Below are 10714 nucleotides of genomic sequence, written 5' to 3' on the forward strand. Positions count from 1 at the left end.
AGATCCGCCCTATATTTAGTGTTATCGGGGGAGTGAGGTGCTATGATGTAAGATTGTAACCTATTATTTTGAACCCAAGTCCCAAGATTTTACTTTTTAACAGCCACATACAGCCCACCGCTACATCACAAGTGTATCTTCGTGTCCTGAAACAATACATAACGTGATCTGCAATGCAGTCCTGTCTGTAAAATGCATATTACCAACACTCCAGTGTGGCATTATCTGCCCCTTCGTAACCTCAACAAGCCCCACATGAGGAGCACACCCTGCTATTGCGTCATGTCTCTGGAATGCTTCTCTAATGCTGCGGCAACATGGATTCATGATGGGTGGAGGTGCTCCTTGGCCTAGTGCTGCAATATCTGCATACCTGGAAATAGTCCTGCACGTTTCCAAACTATTTGCTAATCTGATGTTGAAACGTTAGCTGGTAATCAAGGCAACACGTTAGACCTATTCACTTTTTTTTCAGAGGCCTAGTCTAGGCTATACGATGACTGGAAAGTCTACACGTCCTTTTTCCCAAGACAGCATGTATGTTGAGTTGAACGGAGAGTATATGATGTCCCTTATGACAGAGTTTCCCAAACTCGGTCCTGGGGCCTCCCCTGGGTGCACATTTAGTTGTTGTTTTTTTGCCCCTAGGACTACACAGCTGATTCAAGTAATCAACTCATCATCAAGCTTGGATTATTTGAATCAGCTAGGGACAAAACCAAAACAGGCCCCAGGACCGAGTTTGGGATACCCTGCCTTACGACATCACATAGTGTTGCACACACAGTTGTGTCCTAGTCCTGTATGCTGCCTGATCCAACAACTCTCATAGACTATTCCATTACTCTGCTTGAGTGCTAGTATGAAGATTATTACACTCTACTCCCTGTTTATCCTACACTGAACTACCGTTTACTCCTCGTAAGCTACCTGCACTCTAAATAATTTGTTTGGTGGAAAGGTGACCCTTTTTTAAATACTTGGCAACTGTCTTTGTTGCCCCTCCTTGCTGCACTTGGTTAGCCTAGTTGTCAATGAAGACCAGAGATACCACTGATCATGTTAGGACAACAATCGCCGCCTCAGCAGACTCTTCTTTGACCATTCAAACACTTGTTTGTTAGCTAACTGGGCCCGTTTAGTACCATGTGACAGACCGAGCCGAAGTCACACTCTGGTGCCAACTATAAAACTCAGCTGCTCAGTTTGGCACCAAGTCCTCATTGGAGGCCGGGACTTACCTCTCCATACCACATTCTGAAAAGTGTTTTCCTGGCTTCCCCGATAGGTGTGCAGTGCTAATCCAACGATAAGCATGGATTATCTTTCAGATGTACATGGTGTAATACTGTCTGCATATTCTAATTATAAACCCCGATTGAGGGTATAGAGAGGTGTGTGTGTGTGTGTGTGTGTGTGTGGGAGGGAGGTTCTCTGCTAGCAAGATAGGGAAAACTTCTCCAGACGGGCAGGCCCAAATACTCCATAAATGTCTTGTTAACTGTTGCATCTGTGCTAGTGAAACGTTTGGAGATGGGAACGCCCAGTGCAACTGAGATTGCCACACACTCACTCACTCTACGCTATCCTGGACTGTGTATGGCGCGGGAGGTGGAATTTTATTGTCCAAACACCCCCCCCCCCCCCCGCTCTCGGGAATGCCTACTTTGCTCTGTCATGCAAACGAGCAGAGCCTAGATTGGTCTTGTTTATGTTGTGTGGCTCACCTGGCTGCCTTGAATCTGGCAGAGAGGGGTGGACTTTGGTCATGATGATGTGGAAGAGTGTTTATTATCGCTGGGTGTACTAGTCCTCATGGAATATCTAACGCTGCAAAGGCCTGCTGTGGCATAGCCAGAGCAACATGTAACGTCTATTAGATTCTTAAGTATCTTTCTTAGGGCCGTTTTTTTTTAAAGAGCTCTAGAATTCTGTGTCTTGTACAACTTGCTTATATGGTATTATGATGACCTTATTGAACGTAGGTGATAGACTATCCTATTATAATGAGATTCCAGGCATTGACAGACGCCACAACATTGTTGCTCTAGTTTCGTCCATGGTAATGACTGTGTCATGTTGATGCCCCCCACATTGTCTAAGCCCCCTCTAACATTCTTTAATGGGTGTTGTTCACTCTGCGTCGGAGATCAATGGCTGCTGGTAAGTCTCATTAGGTAATAGGCTATCTAATCTATTGTACTTGGAAATTAATATTTGAGTAATTTAGCAGACGCTCACATACAGAGCGAGGTGAGACCACAACATGGAGTATAGAGCACATTTAGGGATGGGATGGGCGAGAGACCAGAGGTGGCGGAATGGAGTGCTCTGGTTTGGGTGTAGGGTTTAAGCATAGCTTGAAAGTAAGGAGGGGCAGTTCCCCCTGCTTCTCCGTGGGTAGGCACCAGAGTCTTGATGCGAGCATCGACTGGAAGCCAGAGTGTGCGGAGGAGCGGTGTGACGTGAGAGGACTTGGGAAGGTTGGACAGTAGGCGGGCTGCTGCGTTCTGGGTAAGTTGCAGGGGTTTGATGGCACAAGCAGGGAGCCCAGCCAACAGAGTTGCAGTAGTCCAGACTCCAGACGGGAGAGGACAAGTGCCTGGATTAGGACCTGCGCCGCTTCCGGTGTGAGGAAAAGTCATACTCTGGATGTCGTAGAGTATGAACCTGCAGGCACAAGTCACTGCTTTGATGTTTGCAGAGAACGACAGCATGTTATCCAGGGTCAGGCCATAGTTCTTTCCACTCTGGGAGGGGGAGCACCGTGGAGTTGTCAACCACAATGGAGAGGTCTTGAATCGGGCAGGCCTTCCCCAGGAGGAAGAGCAACTCCGTTTTGTTGAGCTTGAGGTAGTGGGCCGACATCCAAGCTGAGATACCTGCCAGGCACGCAGAGACGCCACCTGGGTGTCAGAATGGAGGGAAGAAGATTAGTTGAGTTTCATCCGCATAGCAATAATAGGAGAGACCATTTGACAGAGCCCAATGACTTGGAATAGAAATGGCTTAGTGGCCAACAGATAGTTGAAGGAAGGCAAAGAACCTGGATTGCAGCCTTGACAGAAGTGATGATGTGGGAGGTACTCCCATTGCCCTATCATGTCTTCCGAAAACCGTCAAAAGGCCAGATATATGCAGCAGACATTCCCTATCATATGCTAGATTGTAAATCCCCAGATAATCCCCATGCCCAGATAAGAACCTAGAGTTAACATGTTTACCATGTTTGCCCTTGCCTTGGACATGCCTACGATCTAACTTTGGGAGGTGTTGAAAACAGTTCTGTGTAGCTTAACTATATTTTGTAACAAATAGGCTAGAATGGGTATCTGGCACTTTGACATTAGCCCTTGATGTAACCATATGGGGTTTTAGAGAGATGTAACCCAGTATATATTACTGAGCATGTGACTAAAACTGTACCCGTTTCAATGCACTAAACAGTGATGTGTAGCGATATTCTGGTACGTAGTCTGTAGGTTGATATTAGAAAAGCCTTCTAACAATGTGACTTTTTGTTGTGTCCCTCCCTGCAGGTCGCAATGAGCCCCTGAAGAAGGACAAGCCCAAGTGGAAGAGTGACTATCCCATGACGGAGGGCCAGCTCCGCAGTAAGAGGGATGAGTTCTGGGACACAGCCCCGGCCTTCGAGGGCCGAAAGGAGATCTGGGACGCTCTGAAGGCAGCCACCGTCGCCCTGGAGTGCAACGACCACGAGCTGGCTCAGGCCATAGTGGACGGAGCCAGCATCACACTGCCTCACGGTGAAGCACACACACACGCAATATATGGGGAAGCTATGATAACCTGGGGGCACATTTGGAATCTGAATATTTATTTATTTCACCTTTATTTAACCAGGTAGGCAAGTTGAGAACAAGTTCTCATTTACAAATGCGACCTGGCCAAGATAAAGCAAAGCAGTTCGACACATACAACGACAGAGTTACACATGGAGTAAAACAAACATACAGTCAATAATACAGTATAAACAAGTCTAAATACGATGTGAGCAAATGAGGTGAGATAAGGGAGGTAAAGGCAAAAAAAGGCCATAGTGGCAAAGTAAATACAATATAGCAAGTAAAACACTGGAATGGTAGATTTGCAATGGAAGAATGTGCAAAGTAGAAATAAAAATAATGGGGTGCAAAGGAGCAAAATAAATAAATTAATTAAATACAGTTGGGAAAGAGGTAGTTGTTTGGGCTAAATTATAGGTGGGCTATGTACAGGTGCAGTAATCTGTGAGCTGCTCTGACAGTTGGTGCTTAAAGCTAGTGAGGGAGATAAGTGTTTCCAGTTTCAGAGATTTTTGTAGTTCGTTCCAGTCATTGGCAGCAGAGAACTGGAAGGAGAGGCGGCCAAAGAAAGAATTGGTTTTGGGGGTGACTAGAGAGATATACCTGCTGGAGCGTGTGCTACAGGTGGGAGATGCTATGGTGACCAGCGAGCTGAGATAAGGGGGGACTTCACCTAGCAGGGTCTTGTAGATGACATGGAGCCAGTGGGTTTGGCGACGAGTATGAAGCGAGGGCCGGCCAACGAGAGCGTACAGGTCGCAATGGTGGGTAGTATATGGGGCTTTGGTGACAAAACGGATTGCACTGTGATAGACTGCATCCAATTTGTTGAGTAGGGTATTGGAGGCTATTTTGTAAATGACATCGCCAAAGTCGAGGATTGGTAGGATGGTCAGTTTTACAAGGGTATGTTTGGCAGCATGAGTGAAGGATACTTTGTTGCGAAATAGGAAGCCAATTCTAGATTTAACTTTGGATTGGAGATGTTTGATATGGGTCTGGAAGGAGAGTTTACAGTCTAACCAGACACCTAAGTATTTGTAGTTGTCCACGTATTCTAAGTCAGAGCCGTCCAGAGTAGTGATGTTGGACGGGCGGGTAGGTGCAGGTAGCGATCGGTTGAAGAGCATGCATTTAGTTTTACTTGTATTTAAGAGCAATTGGAGGCCACGGAAGGAGAGTTGTATGGCATTGAAGCTTGCCTGGATGGTTGTTAACACAGTGTCCAAAGAAGGGCCAGAAGTATACAGAATGGTGTCGTCTGCATAGAGGTGGATCAGAGACTCACCAGCAGCAAGAGCGACCTCATTGATGTATACAGAGAAGAGAGTCGGTCCAAGAATTGAACCCTGTGGCACCCCCATAGAGACTGCCAGAGGTCCGGACAGCAGACCCTCCGATTTGACACCCTGAACTCTATCAGAGAAGTAGTTGGTGAACCAGGCGAGGCAATCATTTGAGAAACCAAGGCTGTCGAGTCTGCCAATGAGGATGTGGTGATTGACAGAGTCGAAAGCCTTGGCCAGATCAATGAATACGGCTGCACAGTAATGTTTCTTATCGATGGCGGTTAAGATATCATTTAGGACCTTGAGCGTGGCTGAGGTGCACCCATGACCAGCTCTGAAACCAGATTGCATAGCAGAGAAGGTATGGTGAGATTCGAAATGGTCGGTAATCTGTTTGTTGACTTGGCTTTCGAAGACCTTAGAAAGGCATGGTAGGATAGATATAGGTCTGTAGCAGTTTGGGTCAAGAGTGTGTCCCCCTTTGAAGAGTGGGATGACCGCAGCTGCTTTCCAATCTTTGGGAATCTCAGACGACACGAATGAGGTTGAACAGGCTAGTAATAGGGGTGGCAACAATTTCGGCAGATAATTTTAGAAAGGGTCCAGATTGTCTAGCCCGGGTGATTTGTAGGGGTCCAGATTTTGCAGCTCATTCAGAACATCAGCTGTACGGATTTGGGAGAAGGAGAAATGGGGAAGGCTTGGGCGAGTTGCTGTGGGGGGTGCAGTGCTGTTGACCGGGGTAGGAGTAGCCAGGTGGAAAGCATGGCCAGCCGTAGAAAAATGCTTATTGAAATTCTCAATTATGGTGGATTTATCAGTGGTGACAGTGTTTCCTATCTTCAGTGCAGTGGGAAGCTGGGAGGAGGTGTTCTTATTCTCCATGGACTTTACAGTGTCCCAGAACTTTTTTGAGTTAGTGTTGCAGGAAGCAAATTTCAGCTTGAAAAAGCTAGCTTGGCTTTTCTAACTGCCTGTGTATAATGGTTTCTAGCTTCCCTGAACAGCTGCATATCACGGGGGCTGTTCGATGCTAATGCAGAACGCCATAGGATGTTTTTGTGTTGGTTAAGGGCAGTCAGGTCTGGGGAGAACCAAGGGCTATATCTGTTCCTGGTTCTAAATTCTAAATAGACTTGTCAGTACATTTGGAACAATGGTAATATTACACCATGATGTTTTTGCACAACTCTTGACCTGATTTATGAAATCTGATTCATGTTTCTCTGATTCATGCCTGAGTCAAGACCACTTCCTGAGCAGTTGTGAAGTAACACACATTTACCAACGGAACATGTTTTTTTCCTCTGTCTGTGTTCCAGGCTCCCTGACAGAGTGTTATGATGAGCTGGGTAGCCGCTACCAGCTACCCGTCTACTGCCTGGCCCCTCCGGTCAATCTGATCTCCGAGCGCAGCGACGAGGACCCCGGCGACAGCCCCGAGCCCACAGCCGCCCCCAAGAAGGAGTTCCAGCTCAAGGTGCGCCTCTCCACGGGCAAGGACCTGCGCCTCAGCGCCAGCATGGCCGACTCCATCGGGCAGCTGAAGAAGCAGCTTCAGGCCCAGGAGGACATTGACACGGCCCACCAGCGCTGGTTCTTCTCAGGCAAGCTGCTCACGGACAAGACCCGCCTGCAGGACACTAAGATCCAGAAGGACTTTGTTATCCAGGTCATCGTCAACCCGCAGGCCCCCATTAACTAGGTCCCAGATGAAAGGAGGATCGACGGAGGAGCCCTGGATAATGGTTTTACCGCTGATCTGTAAAACAGAGAGGTGATTTGGGGAATTACAGTTAATTAAGAGATGAACAACAGAAGGGAGAGACTCTGAAGTGCTGCTTTTCAATGTTTCATTGTTTACCATTAAAGAGTGTGGTTCTTTTCAGTGTGTCACTTCTCTATAGGACTGTTGGTTGATCGATCCAGACGTTTCAGACCACTCACCCTAAGGGGTGTTCACTGTCACTCACCACACTAACTTTGGAGTAAATCATAGCAGAATTGCCCTCCAGATGTGAGACTCTGCAGGTGTGCACCACACGGCATGTGCAAGGGGTCTGCGTCTGCACTAACCAGGTGCCAATTGAAATCGCAGACTCTTTTACATAGTTTGTAAAGCACATGTTTTTCTGTCCCTGCTCTCTACTCTGGTACCCTGTAATGGATACTTCCCATAATCCTCCCTTAAGTGATATACAAAACTTTCTCTCATTGTTTTCTTTCTTTTTTTGAGTTCATCTCAAAACAAAGCTTTTTTGCACAGTTGATTTGTACTTGCGTGGTAGTTTGTGTGCCTTCAAGGAAGAAAACTAAACGGAATCCTTAGGGGGAAAAATGCTATTTTTACTGCTAAAGCCTTCTGTCTCTAGATTCAGGAATAATCTTTTCATAGATCTATACAAATCCTAAATATACTGCTGCGTTTTTCGATCAGCTGTCTCTATATCAGTTATTGCATTTCAAATGTACAACTGGTGTTTCCATGGATGTTAGCCCCATGTTTTCCCTAATGGTTGCATGCGCCCCCCACGCTCACATTTGTCAATGTACTGTAAAGTGACAATGATTAGAGACCATAGCCCATGTATGCTGTGCCACATTACAATCCTGAGGTGAAATGGGAAGCACGAGCTACAGTGAAGATGATAGGAGAACGTCTCTCTGTTTTAGTATATAGTCATGGAAGAGGAACAGTGCTTTTCTGGCTGTCTCGGGTGGCACCTCGCTGCACATGAGGTGCTCCTTTACCCTTCACACCAGTCGTTTGCTTTTCCATCTCTCTAAGCGCTTGTGCCTCTTTCTTTTATGGCCTCATCAAAAGAACATAAACAAGATACCCCAGTGGTGGATAGTTATGCTGGTGGTGGGAAGACTTGTTACCAGGTTATTGTCATCATAGTTATGCTATCATTTAAAGGGATATTTTGGCAATGAGGCAATTTATCTACTTCCCTAGTGTCGGATGAACTCGCGGATACTATTTTTATGCCAAACAGTTGATCAATGACTGTGCTGGGAATATATTTGTTAACCTTTATGCAAACTTGAGTATTTCTCTCAACTTACAATGTATGTGCAATGCAAAATAGACCTCGTACCTTTTGATTCTCCCCTTATTTAATAAATACAGTAGCATTAGCTATGACTATGTAAAGGTTCTCAGAAACACAACATAGGAGCCTGCTATGTTCAGATTGCTTTGTTGTTGTACAATCAACCTTTGATCTTGTTCAGAGTTTCATATTGCCTTCATCTCTGTTTTGAAATGTTGTCCCATCTATAAAAGTGTTCAAATGGCCACTTTTCTTTTAATGGGATGTCCTCACTATAACAATCATGTACCTTGCGTGAATTAGCTTGGCCCTTGTGTGTCCCCCCCCCCCCCCCCCCCCCACTTTGTGTGACGGTTAGCACATCCATTTGTGCTCAGAAAAATACCTAACTTTGCAATAGGGCCTTTTTTTTTGTCTCCCACCTCTTCTGTGTAAAACAGCAGAGACCCACGTTCTGTTATCTGTGTTGCTTCATCTTGTCTCAATCCGTCCTTGCAGAATGTGGCTCAAATGTTTGCTTCATCTAGGTTCATTTAGTGCTATGAGAGGTAACGAGATACGTCGGTCTAACATCAATGTACAGTCCCTACATCGGACAGCACAAAAATAGAAACCTCAATGTAATCTATGTGAGAGAGCTGCACGATGTTGCCAGTAAGGACAAATCTGATACCACCGAGCAATGACATCACACAAGGGCCGTGGTTCGATCCAGGCCAGGGGAGCAGGAGAGAGAGAGACTTCTCTGCTCTTCCTTCAGTTTTCTGAGGCCTGTGAACCTCCCATCACAGTAGTTGGGAGAGATTTCAAGTCTAGGAAAGATCCCTTATGCAGGCAATTAATCAGACACGCTTTCTGTTTTAGTAAGAATGTACAAGTATGTTTTGTATGCATGATACGTGTTTGATCATATGGGGGTCAGATCAGGAGTTTCATTTGTATGTTTCTGTAAAGTCATATATTAGTCATGGTACACAGGTGGACTCAGTCATGCAGTAGACTAAAGCTGGTAATATGGCCATGGATATTTATTTGAGTTATTTTGTGGGTTACTTTAGGACACCATGTACACTGCTTTATGTTCCTCTCGGACCTCAGATACCAATAAGCCATTGCATTTTCACCAGGGTGGATCAAGAGGCCTTGCTCAAAGCAGAAACATGCAAATTGTGTTTTTGTTGATGTCCACAAGGATGTATAAAGATATATATATATATATATATTTAGTCTTTTGGAAAAATATAAGTGATTATTATATGAGATTTCTGATAATTAAAAATGCTTACAACAACTCGTTTTTACAAGTGACGTGTACATTTATAAGCTGATTTTCAACCTTGTTTTTAGCTGTAACAGAATTACAATTATTGTGAAAGGAAATCTCTCTTCATTTGATCCTGTAGCCAAATCTGTATGTGGCCTTGGACCAGAATATCCTAACTAACCTCTGAATAACAACCAAAGTGAATTTTTATTAGTTTAAATGTGTGTTCTCTTGTTCCTTTGGTGATCCATTTTTAAAGTTCAATACGTATTGAATGAACCTTCCTGGACTCGCCCCACAAGATCAGGTAATTGATTTAGGTCATACTGCCATCTTGTGGATATCCAGTATAATTTTGTGTATTGATTATTGACTCATTCTCTTGTGGCGCACTAAAGAAACATGAGCACTTCCTTTCTTCTATAGAAATAAGATAAAGGAAGAGAGGGTGAGCGAAAAGCACATGGAGACGTGACACCGAAGCAGAAAGATCGGCTACTCCTGGACTATAATGCAGACGACCGGAGAGTATGAAGTTGAGTACTCGGTAGAGTCGTTGATGATGGCATATGCTCCTCATGGGGCGACTAAGCAATCTATTCTACTCCCACTAATTCAAGTATTTCCAGTCTTATTGCTCAGATCCCCAACATTCAGCTTTACTCCCTGTCTGTAACATGAATGAGAGACCATGCTGTTACCTTAAAGACCATGGGTATGTTTTTGCTGAAAGCCATATAAGGCTCTGATTTCCCTGACCTCTGTGTTGAAGAGTTTACAAACCCCTGCATTATCTCTTGACTTATTTGAATATACTATTCTCTTACATTATGTAATTTACTTGTCAGTCATTTTGTTTTCCAGAACCGGAACACTTAATTGTGATCATATCTTCAACAAATTGAACTTTGATGGGACACAATGAGCAAAGGATGTTGGTGGGTTACTGGGCTTTCTGGCTCTAACAAGGTATGTTTGGAGTCCTTGATGAGTCCAGTGAGCCTCGCCCAGTGAGAAGGTATGACTGCTGAGCAGGCTCTGGTCTGGTCTTGTGTGTTTGGCTGGGCTTGTCTGATCCAGAAGGAAATATCACCCACGTTAGTTGACCTCTTCCTCGATCCTCCACTACGCCCAGATTAGGTTGTGCTGAGTTACAGGATATGCAGCATTCAGTCGACCATCCTCGGTTAATTGAATAATAATTGTGAAACATTAAAGTTATTATTTTTAGATAACTATACTAAATATATTCATGTCACCAAATAATGTATTAAAACACACTGGTCTACAGTAGCCTCA

At 44.8% G+C, this 10714-nt stretch overlaps 1 protein-coding gene across 1 annotated transcript in view; it reads left to right on the forward strand.

Moving 5' to 3' along the window:
• Nucleotides 1-9442, forward strand: part of LOC109865385 (ubiquitin domain-containing protein 1-like) — a 14035-nt gene extending 4593 nt beyond the window's left edge. Inside the window, exons 2-3 of the mRNA XM_020453519.2 lie at nt 3540-3767; nt 6418-9442. Of these exons, the coding sequence (XP_020309108.1) occupies nt 3540-3767; nt 6418-6800 (611 nt within the window). The 3' untranslated portion in view covers nt 6801-9442. The remainder of the gene's footprint in view (nt 1-3539; nt 3768-6417) is intronic.
• Nucleotides 9443-10714: the final 1272 nt, after the last annotated feature.

This window comes from Oncorhynchus kisutch, linkage group LG20 (assembly GCF_002021735.2).
Source record: "Oncorhynchus kisutch isolate 150728-3 linkage group LG20, Okis_V2, whole genome shotgun sequence".
NCBI lineage: Eukaryota > Metazoa > Chordata > Actinopteri > Salmoniformes > Salmonidae > Oncorhynchus > Oncorhynchus kisutch.